Genomic DNA, 10,019 nt, shown 5'->3' with positions numbered 1-10,019 from the left:
CAGATGTTTCCTGGCACAAGGAAAAAAAAATCTACTTTTCAGACAGAAAAAAACCCTGACATTTTAAAACGTCATTACTTCAGATGCTTATGCATCATCAGTCACTCCTTGTGTGCTTCAGGTGTCGTTGCAGAAAATGAATAAAACAGGAACAGGAAGTTTGGTTAATTATTTAATATAACAAAAAGAAAACCGAGTAGAAAACTTGAGACAGACCTTAATACAGCAGCGTCTGACATGTACACTAAGAAACAGAGACATTCTTAGGGAAAGCACCAAATGCAAAATGTAGTCAAAATAACTGTAAACAGCTGAATGCATGAAATGCAACAGTAAATATTTATTTTCTTCTCAGGGTTACTCACAGGTTTGTAACTATGGTATTTGAAAACACCTCTTTCAAAACTGTAAGATGAACTGATTAGAAATTTCAGATTTCCAGAATTGGTTGCTAGTTTTGCACTTATAAGTAATAATAATAACACCTTGACCTTGGAAGTTGACCTTCAGAGGTGACCTTCTGGGTATTAGAAAAAGAAATACTTTTCAATCTGTAAATGAAAATCACTCAATATTTTCTTAACTTCTGTTCGAATGTGAGCTATGTAAAGACGTCGAGGTGAACAGAGTTTACGCTGTGAAACAGCGTAAATGATTTTAATAACAATAAAACTATAAATATTTAAACCATCATTAGTAAAACACAAACTGATTATATGAAGAAAAGTGAGGTTTAAACAACCGCTGCAGAGCTGTTTGGAGAAAAGAGAGACCAACATTTTTGGTCGTCAAAGTAATAATGCCGGTCAGAACCGGAGCAGAAATTACATCCAACTTGAATGCATGCAGATAAAATATTAGTGTTTTAAATTACAGATTTTATAACAAAGAGTTGCTCACCGGCAGGGTGAATTACAGGTAGATGGGGCAAACCACAGAGGGCTTTTAAATTTCACTGTGGGGTGCCGGTTAGATATGTTTCTAAGCTGCTCAGTTCTTCTCACTTCCTCCACTTTTCTGTAAATTTCAAACTGTGTCATTGCTACTTTCTGTCTCGTCTCCTTGGCGATTATGACATTTTCTGACAAGGAAATTAGTGATGTACAATGTGAAACACGTTTAAAAAGAAAAGTTGTAAAAATGATAAAATTGGCACATTTTGAATCTAAAATCTGAATTGATAAAATTTTTGGTCTGTGTGCCAATTACCACAATCCTCGCTAAATCTAATTTCTAGTAAAATGTAAAAAAAAAAAAAGAAAGAAAGCTAACTAGTCATTTACAGTGTTGACACTAAAATCTTTCTCGTCATTATTTTAAGTTATTTAGCTTCAGCGTGTAATATTCCTCTTGCAATTTTAAAACTTTAAGCTGCATCTTTAGTTTTTCCTTCTTCAGCTGATCGACATCCATTGCATCCACGTCGGAGCCGTCTGAAGCTCCGTCCTCCGTCTTCTCCGAAACGTTCCGACAGTCTGAGACTCTGATGCTTCAAGGAGGAAAAACAGTATGTTTGGTATATTTGCATTCTTTGCTGACTGAATTAAAGCGTCTCATCTTACCATGTCTCTGACCTTTCCAATTCTGCTTCGTCACGATCTGGTTTGGCTTCATCTGCGTCCTTCTCATTAATCTCTTTATTAACAAACGGAAGCAGCAGGTTTGCAGGTGCAACAGAAAGACCTGTTAAATAACCAAAAACAACAAAATGAAGGTTTCTGCTGCTTTAAAAAAATAACTACTGATCTACTTAGTCTCTGAACTCACCCATCGGGTCACTTGTTTGGTCCTTGACAAGTGGACTTGAGGTCATCTCTGCATGTTGAGGTGACCTCATCTCCAACACTGCATCTTTCTCCTCATCTTAAGCAATGCCAAAATATAACAAATCAACATAAATATTTAAAAAAAAAGACTCATGAAAGCAATGTTTTAATTAACAGAGCCTTACCGATCCTGTCACCGTTGCTACTAACGACGAGCTCTGCAGAAGCACCGAGGTTCTCGTTGATCAAGTTTTTTCCTTCAGCGACGGCCGCGTCGCCTTCAGTCTCCTCAACGTGAGCGTTGTCCTCCAAAGGCTCACACCAGCTACCTGTTCACAAGCAGCACAATAAAATACTTACTTTGTTTAAATGAAGAGGATTTGGGAAGTTACTCGAGTTGCTCACAAACCTTTTGGACGCCGTTTCGCCTTACAGGCTCTCGACCTCTGGAAATAAACGCAGAATAAGTGTGAAATAAGCAGAAAGACTCAGTGAGCCGAGGGAATGTGAGAAAACAAAAGATCAACCAAAACAAATTCAGAACAAAAGTCAGCAACAAGGACGAATCAGAGCTACTCCAACATGCTGCCGCCATGATGTATGTAAACTTCTGACTCACTGAGGTCACTCTCGCTATTTTGTTCCCTTCTGTTTTATTTTTTTCACAGGACAACTTTCCTGTTTCCAATCGATTTGATGGTCAACTGCAAACTTTTTTCTGTTTGTTTCAAACATATAAAAATGTGTTTGAAACTAAATTCGCATTTAAACAATCTGCATGCGGTCTGCTGTCTGTACCTCTGAAAGCCTTCTGATGATCGCTTTGTTTTTCCTCTTCATCTCCTGCTGCTGAGCTTTGGCAGCATCCGAGTCCTCAGGACTTTCTGCAAAACAGAAGAAACATTCAGAAATACAAATTATTTCATATTTTAATATACGACAGCAAACGTCAATGTAATTTAACGGTATTTTGTTTCCCCAAATAATTTTTCCTTTATTGATTTCAACATATTGAGCCCCATTTACTTTGTGATCATCACTGAAGAGAAGCATCCCCACAGCATGGTGCAGCCACCGCCATGTATTACTTAAGTATAATTTATCTGGAGCAGTGAAATCTATTTCACACTTTGAAGAAAAAGAAGCATTTTTTTTAGGTTTCATGACCATCAATTATTTGGACAGAGTGATTAACAATCTTCACTGATTAATGTAATTATTTTGAAGATTTAATTCGTGTAAAATCAGGATTTCATATCCTATGATGGTATATTAGGGCCATTGTAGATTTAAAAAAAATGGAGGAGTAAATTTCTGCCAAAAATATCTCAGAAATTTTCTAGAAAAAAATTTGACTTTTTTTTTTAGTTTGAAAATTTTCAAGTTTTGAAACTCAAACTTGCTTTTTTTTTGTTTTGCAAAAAATTCTTAGATTATCTTAAAATGTTACCTTTTTCTAGCAAATTTCTGAGAATAATCTAAAAATCTCAGATTTTTTGACGGAAATTTACTAATAACCTTTAGTATGTTTCCATAGTTGTGAGTGACATTAGCCTAAAAATGATAATACATTAAATTAGAATATAGTTACAAGATTATTCAGAATATTTTCTGTCATTTGTAATTTCTTTTTAAGGAAAAAAGAAATTACAAATACAAATTTGTGTGTTTATTTGAACATACAAAATCAGATTTTGTATGTTCAAATAAAAATCTGAGATTTAATTTTTAAGTCACCTCGTCCAGCCCTACCTACCATGTAAATAGTTTGCTTTCTAGTTAAAGAACTAAAAATGAATCTAATTTTCAGTGAGAGGAAAAATGTCAAGTTTTTAAAGAGAAGAATAAAACCATATTTGTCCAAATTTACAGAGAAATGTCTCCATATAAATATAGAGACATATAAATATGTTCCACCAACCAGCAGTAACTTCAATAAATTATTTTAGTGGGAAACGTCACCTCTGGCGTCGCCGCGGTCGTCAGGGTAATCAGCATCAGCAGGCACATCCCCGTTGTCCGTTTTATTTTCATCCTCAGCGTCTCCTGAGTTTATACTGTGGTTGTCGTTTCTCTCATCCGGATCATCCCCATTTCTTTGGCCTCTCTTCAGAAACTCGTCGCTGTCTGACTGGTGGTGGCCATCTTTACTACGACCTCCCTCAGGACCCTGAACAGGCTGTACTTCTGCCTCTGCTGACGGGGTAAACTCTCCTGGAGGGATGCTTTTCTGGGTCACCGAGGAGGAAGATCTCTTATATTTACTGCGCTTAGATCCCTGGAACTTGTGGACGCTTTTTGTTGGCTTGTTTTCCATTTTTCTTGATGAAACTTTAACCTTCTGTTGTAAGAATTAGGAATGAGTTAAACTCAGAATAAACATAATTACTGAATAAATCGTTTTGCTAATAATAAGTGTAGGTACGATACCTTCATAGGCTCAGCTCCTCTTCTTTGATATCCAGTTGTGGACAGAATACCTTTCTGTAAGATCAAACATATGTTGATCAACTTTTGTTTAGGACTTTATCGATTTAAGTTGACAAAAGAGGAAAAAAAAGGAATTACCGCAAACCAGTGAGTCAGAGGTCTTCCTTCATGGCATATGCTGTTTTTCCATTTTTTGCACGCTCCTCGTCCTGCAAACTCCTCAAAGGCAGGGGGGGTAAACCACAGGCCCCGACACTCTATGCAATTCTCACCTAAAATCAGACCAAAATCATAGATTATATAGATTGTGGTAGACACTAACCCCACTCACAGTGTGTTTAAATAATGGATGGACGGATATTCAAATTTGAGCTATGTAGCCTTCGAAATAAATGATAAGTTTGGTACTATCTTGCTAACTACATTGTCAAATATTTAGCTTGCTAACTACATAGCTAAATATTTAGCCCGCTAACTACAAAACAAAAATATTTAGCTAGCTAACTACGTATTTAGTTTGGAACTGCGACAGGGCAAATAACCCAAATTATTGCTGCTAATATTTGGCTGTGTAACATCACAAACGACACCCACTCCTAATCACACTGATATTCTTCTACAATTTCATACATATTATTTTTAAAAAATTAAATTGCGTGTTTGTATCACTTCTTTTTCTCACCTTTTTTCAGCTTCTCTATGTCCATAACTCCCTCTTTGTTTTCACAAGTCACAAACCAGATTCCTAGGAGGACAAAAGCCACAAATGATACAACAGTTTATTTCTACATTCATTATCAGAACATTAAAAAATTTTATATTAACTGTGAAATAATTACACTTTAAAGGCTTGGTAGGGATTTTTTTGCTTTACCCCCCCAAAAAATAAAAAAGATAAATATAACACCTACACTGAAAAAAACTCACCATTTTGCTTTGTAATGCCATTGTCTTTAATCTTCTTCTTCCCATCACTTTGGTCACTGTACGCATTAAAAGATTTAGCTCTTGCTTGCCTTAAGCCAAACTTTTTGTCCCCAGATTTCTCTTCCACTTCCTCTTGCACACAACAGGATTTCAGCGAAGGCCTTTTTCTCTTCGACATATTTTCTTGCCAAACAATATTCCGCCTTGGCGTCGGGTCTAAAGAAACTATTTCGGGAGAAGTAGTCTGGGGAAATAAAAACAGCATAGTAATCATGAGTGAAGTTTTGGTTCATTTCTCACAAGTTGAATATCCAAGTTGTTCATAGATACAAATTAAAGTGATCACAACTGCCCAGAATTACTGATAATTCACAGATTTTAAATTTAAGCTGAGCACAAAGGTTGTTCTGAAACGTCTCACAGGTTTTAATTACTAAAGAACTGAAACATTTCCTCTCCGTTAAAGCTGATTTTAATTCAGTTTCAGACCTTAATCGCTGTCAGATAGTCTTAATTATGTCTTCAGATAAAATGACTTATCCCAATCAGAGCTGTGATTTTTCTCGTTCTCAAGTTGGATAAAGAAGCAGGATTCGCGGTTGAAAATTCAATATAGCAGAATTGTGAAACGCCCTGTGGGAGTTTAAACAATTATTTAGGAAAATGTACCAATATTTTCCGACATTTTACATTACGCTGGACAATTAAAATGGAGGAAACCGCTTCGAAAGACAGATGTTTTTGATATTTGTTGTTTCACACTTATTCACACGCCTGGAAAATTCCATGTTTTTCCCAGATGTTGGACACGAAACATTAGTTTGCCTACATCCTCAGAGGACCAGAACTCCTCCAGTAATCTGCACTGTGACACGGCTAGCATCCCAGCAATTGACGAACAAGAAAGAACTGTGCGTGTAACTACATCTGTTTGCAGCAAGTTTAACGGAATAACATCATCCTAACTTGGAAACCACTTCCCCTTCTTTACGTCCACGCTACGGCGGTGGAAAATTACAGGCCTCGCTAAGTCCGCTGCGTCCTCTCACCTGAAAACACAGGAGTGAAAACGCCTCTCGTGACTGAAGCTGTGTTGACTGCTGTATTCAAAAGCCACGCGCGCGTGCTGAACGCACTGCTACGTTACGCTGCTACGTCGGTGACGTTGTTTTGGCTTTTTCGAAACTTTATTGACAACATCGTATGAAACGCTTGTTTTATGAAGCCAAATAGACGAACTCCAAACCAAACATTGGATGTTTCCTCCAAGAATTTCTTATTTATGACTCAAATATCAAGTATATCCCCAAGAAAGCTGTTTATACAACGAATATTTTCGACAGGTTCAAGATTAATAACTTCTATGGATGTTTTAAGTCACCCCTGATTCTTTGTAAATCTGCTGGTCAACAACCAATGTTTTTGTATGTCCTACAATTTTCAATAAAATAAAAGAAACACTTGACGTTGCATGAAACACTTGATGTTTTATGTAATACGTGCATATCTATTGTGGGTGAATCGTACCAATGTTCGCAACACTGTTAGCTTTTCGGTATTGAACGTTTTTCCCCAACTGTTTAGATAGCAGCCAGAGGGAAAATGCTAATGTAAATTCTCTCGATGTAGCTCATATAGTAGAGTTTAGATGTTTTTTTTTTCGTTGTGTTTACCATAATAGAAAACAACTGATGCTTACAATAAATTGCGAAGTCATTTTAAAGCTAAAAGACCAGAAGATCTTTCCTGCCGACAGCCATCAATAACTTTTTGAAGAATCTAAATTAATGAGTTACAACAACGTTTAATTTCCTTTTGGGATTAATAAAGTATGTTTGAATTTGAATTGAATTGAATTGAATTAATACAAAAAGATTGTTTTCCTGTATCTATAACATAAGTACAAATGTTAGTAGAGTATTGATCACTCACAAAAAAATTGCCAAAATTACTTATACCCTACCTAATATATCAAACTTAGTTTTTGACGGTTTCACTTTGTTTTTGTTTTTTTTGTTTTTTTGCAGCACATGTTTATGCATATCAAAGCCTGTTCAGAACTTATGTGGTCATTGGCCATTAAACAGATTTTATTTTGAAGGGCAGGGTTATGTTCTTTTTTTGTGTGGTTTACAGTTGCCTGACTGGAACGTGACCGATGATGTCATTCCCCTGATGCCATTCCCTTGCTTTGATTTGACAGTGATGTAAGAGATGATGTCATTGCCAGAATCTGCAATGCCTTTTGTAACAGAGGCACAGAGCAGAAGTCATTGAACCAGAGACCACTGCTGAACAGAAGCCGCGAATTCAACACAACAAGACGGAAAAACATGGGTCAAAGAGAAAGCTCAACTTCTGCGGAAACCAGCAACGCGGAAACGAATGAGACGAATATTGATCCAAAGGAGAGAAGACAATCCCAGGAGAGAAGACAATCCCAACACTTGAAACGAAACAGCAGAGATGTAGAACTCAAAAATTTGGATCGATCTGGACAGACATCTCACAAGAACAAAGGGAGAAAAGTGGAGGAGAGCAATTTAAACGGTAAAAAGCAACACCAACGGAGGAAATCGAAGAGTGTAGCCATGAATCTCCACACTTTGGATAAGACTGAACAGACAAAACACAAAAAGACAAAAGAGAGAGAAGTCAAAAGTTTGGAGGAAACCAGCATGCCGAGATGGTATAAGGCCAGTTTCGATGCAAGTGGGAAGATGAAGAACAAAGGCCAAGGATCCAAAACTTTGGATCAGACAAAACAAAGGAAGAAAGACTTAGAAGTCAAATTTTGGGAGGACACCGACAAGTCAGGAAAGCAACTGGTCAATTTTAATTCAGATGAGAGACGGCAATCCCGACAGAGAAAATCTAAGAGCACAGATCGCCATGATTCAAAGTCTTTAGGTCCAACCACAGAGACAAAGCAAAAGAGCAAAGCGAGAAGGGCCAAAAGCATGGACGACATCAGCACGCCAGGACGGCGTCTGTCCAGTCCAGATTCAGATGAGAAAGAACAACCGAGAGAGAGGTCGTCAGAGAGCAACGACCCAGACAGCAAAACGTCAAAGGACAAAGCAGAAACGACCATTTTCAATATATACCAAGCACTCAGGTTGATCGACAAGCAACTTGAAAGAATCACGAAGAATCAGGAATGCCTCATCACGTTATCCAGAAACATCGAGACCTTTAAGAACCAAGTTAAGACAATTAGGAGTACCACGACAGAGAGGCGAGATAAGCTGTGGGACAAGTACGAGGACTGGCAGAAACTGATCCAGGGTTTTGATTATCCTCTAGCGCACCTTGGAGCCATGATGAATGTAGATATGAATTTTCTGAAAAGGCTTAAGTTCTTGGATTATGTCATCGTCAGCATGGACACCCTCAAGGACAGCTGCAGAAAACTGGAGAAGGAAAAAGACATCTCCGAGGCGAAACACCAAGAAGAACGAAACAAGCTTCTCGATGAAAGGGTCAAGTTGGAAAATGTGCAAAAACGCCTGGAAGACATGTTTCCTGCCATAAAGAAGAAAATGAAGAGGAAAGAGAGAGAATCACACAGAGCCAACAAGGGAACACAGACACAATCCCACTATGAAGCTTCCATGATGCTGTCAAATCTGTTGGCGCAAATTCACACATCATTCGCACATTTTGCACAGAATTTCCAACACTTATCATTATAATGTCATTACAGTACAATTCCCACACATCCCCCACCCTTCCCTAGCTAACCTTTTCCACATCTGATGCGTTGCAGGTTCGGTGAAATTATGAGAACCTGCAACGCATGCTCCAAAACATCTGCATGTTTTGAAACATGCAGATGTTTCAAAAGTTGCAACTTGTGAAACATCTGCATCTTCCAAAATAATAATAAAAAATAATCCAACACATAGTTGTTGGTGTGGGTTTCCCTGGGAGAGCCAGGTTTATCCCACATGTCCCCATTCCCTTTAGTGGTCTCTAAATGCCACTGAAGTGAATGTAACAGATTAACGACGCAAAATTAATCTGTTGCATGTGTGCCAGACTGCGTTTGTGTTTTTCATGCAGGTCGATTTAGGATTAGAGGGAGTTTTTGGAGGAAATTTAACACAGCATGGTCGGCCGCCTTTCCAACTTTGAGCAATTAAAAAAATAAAAAAAAAATTTAACTAAAGAAATATATTTTTTCGGTAACATTTTATTCAACATGGTGTGAATAAGACTGACACAACGGTGTCATAAACATGACATAACACCTTTCATGAACATGAAGGAGTCGTTATAAATGTCTATGACTGTTGTCATGAAGTGTCATTTGGTAAATTATGACAGTTTTAATGCAAAGTTGCTCTAAAAGTTGCATTAAAAGTGTCATTATTTGCCAAATGACACTTCATGACAACAGTCATATATTCATAAAGACTCCTTCATGTTCATGACAGGTGTTATGAACATAAACACCTTTTTAAACACCTGATTATTATTAATATAATAATCATGACATAAAGGTGTTTTGTCATGATTATGATATAATCATGACATGATTATGACATAACACCTGTCATGATTATGACAGATTATGACAGTGTCATGTCAGTCTTATTCACACCCCATCAAATAAAGTGTTACCATTTTTTTATTGTTTATTTTGCCCTGTATTTTAATAAGACAAACAGTTGTTTAATACAAAATATTCACAGTTACTCTAGTTTTACTATGTTTCTTATGTTTAGTCATTTTCAAGATTCATTTTCTAAACCTTTCTCCTGCTCACATTCCTTGCTGGTTTCTTTTTTAAAAAACAACAACAACAACAATAATAATAATAATAATAATAATAATAATAATAATAATAATAATAATAATAATAATAATAATAATACCCTTTGGATATACATT

The 10,019-nt window shown here is 36.9% G+C and overlaps 1 protein-coding gene across 1 annotated transcript; it reads right to left on the bottom strand.

Annotated features, from left to right (window-relative positions):
- Positions 1–162: 162 nt before the first annotated feature.
- Positions 163–6,269, bottom strand: LOC103147395 (uncharacterized). The gene is made up of 12 exons (XM_016678415.1): positions 6,090–6,269; positions 5,124–5,367; positions 4,879–4,941; positions 4,335–4,468; positions 4,197–4,250; positions 3,729–4,107; positions 2,565–2,650; positions 2,176–2,212; positions 1,952–2,095; positions 1,768–1,863; positions 1,563–1,683; positions 163–1,489 (listed from the first exon to the last, which is right to left on the bottom strand). The coding sequence occupies exons 2-12, from the start codon at positions 5,299–5,301 to the stop codon at positions 1,312–1,314; spliced, it is 1,470 nt and encodes a 489-aa protein (XP_016533901.1). The 5' UTR covers positions 5,302–5,367; positions 6,090–6,269; the 3' UTR covers positions 163–1,311.
- Between the last annotated feature and the right edge of the window lie 3,750 nt (positions 6,270–10,019).

This window comes from Poecilia formosa, unplaced genomic scaffold (genome assembly GCF_000485575.1).
Source record: "Poecilia formosa unplaced genomic scaffold, Poecilia_formosa-5.1.2 Scaffold182, whole genome shotgun sequence".
NCBI classification, from domain to species: Eukaryota; Metazoa; Chordata; class Actinopteri; order Cyprinodontiformes; family Poeciliidae; genus Poecilia; species Poecilia formosa.
The sequence above is the reverse complement of the archived record's forward strand: the minus strand, read 5'-3'. Positions and strand labels throughout refer to the sequence as shown.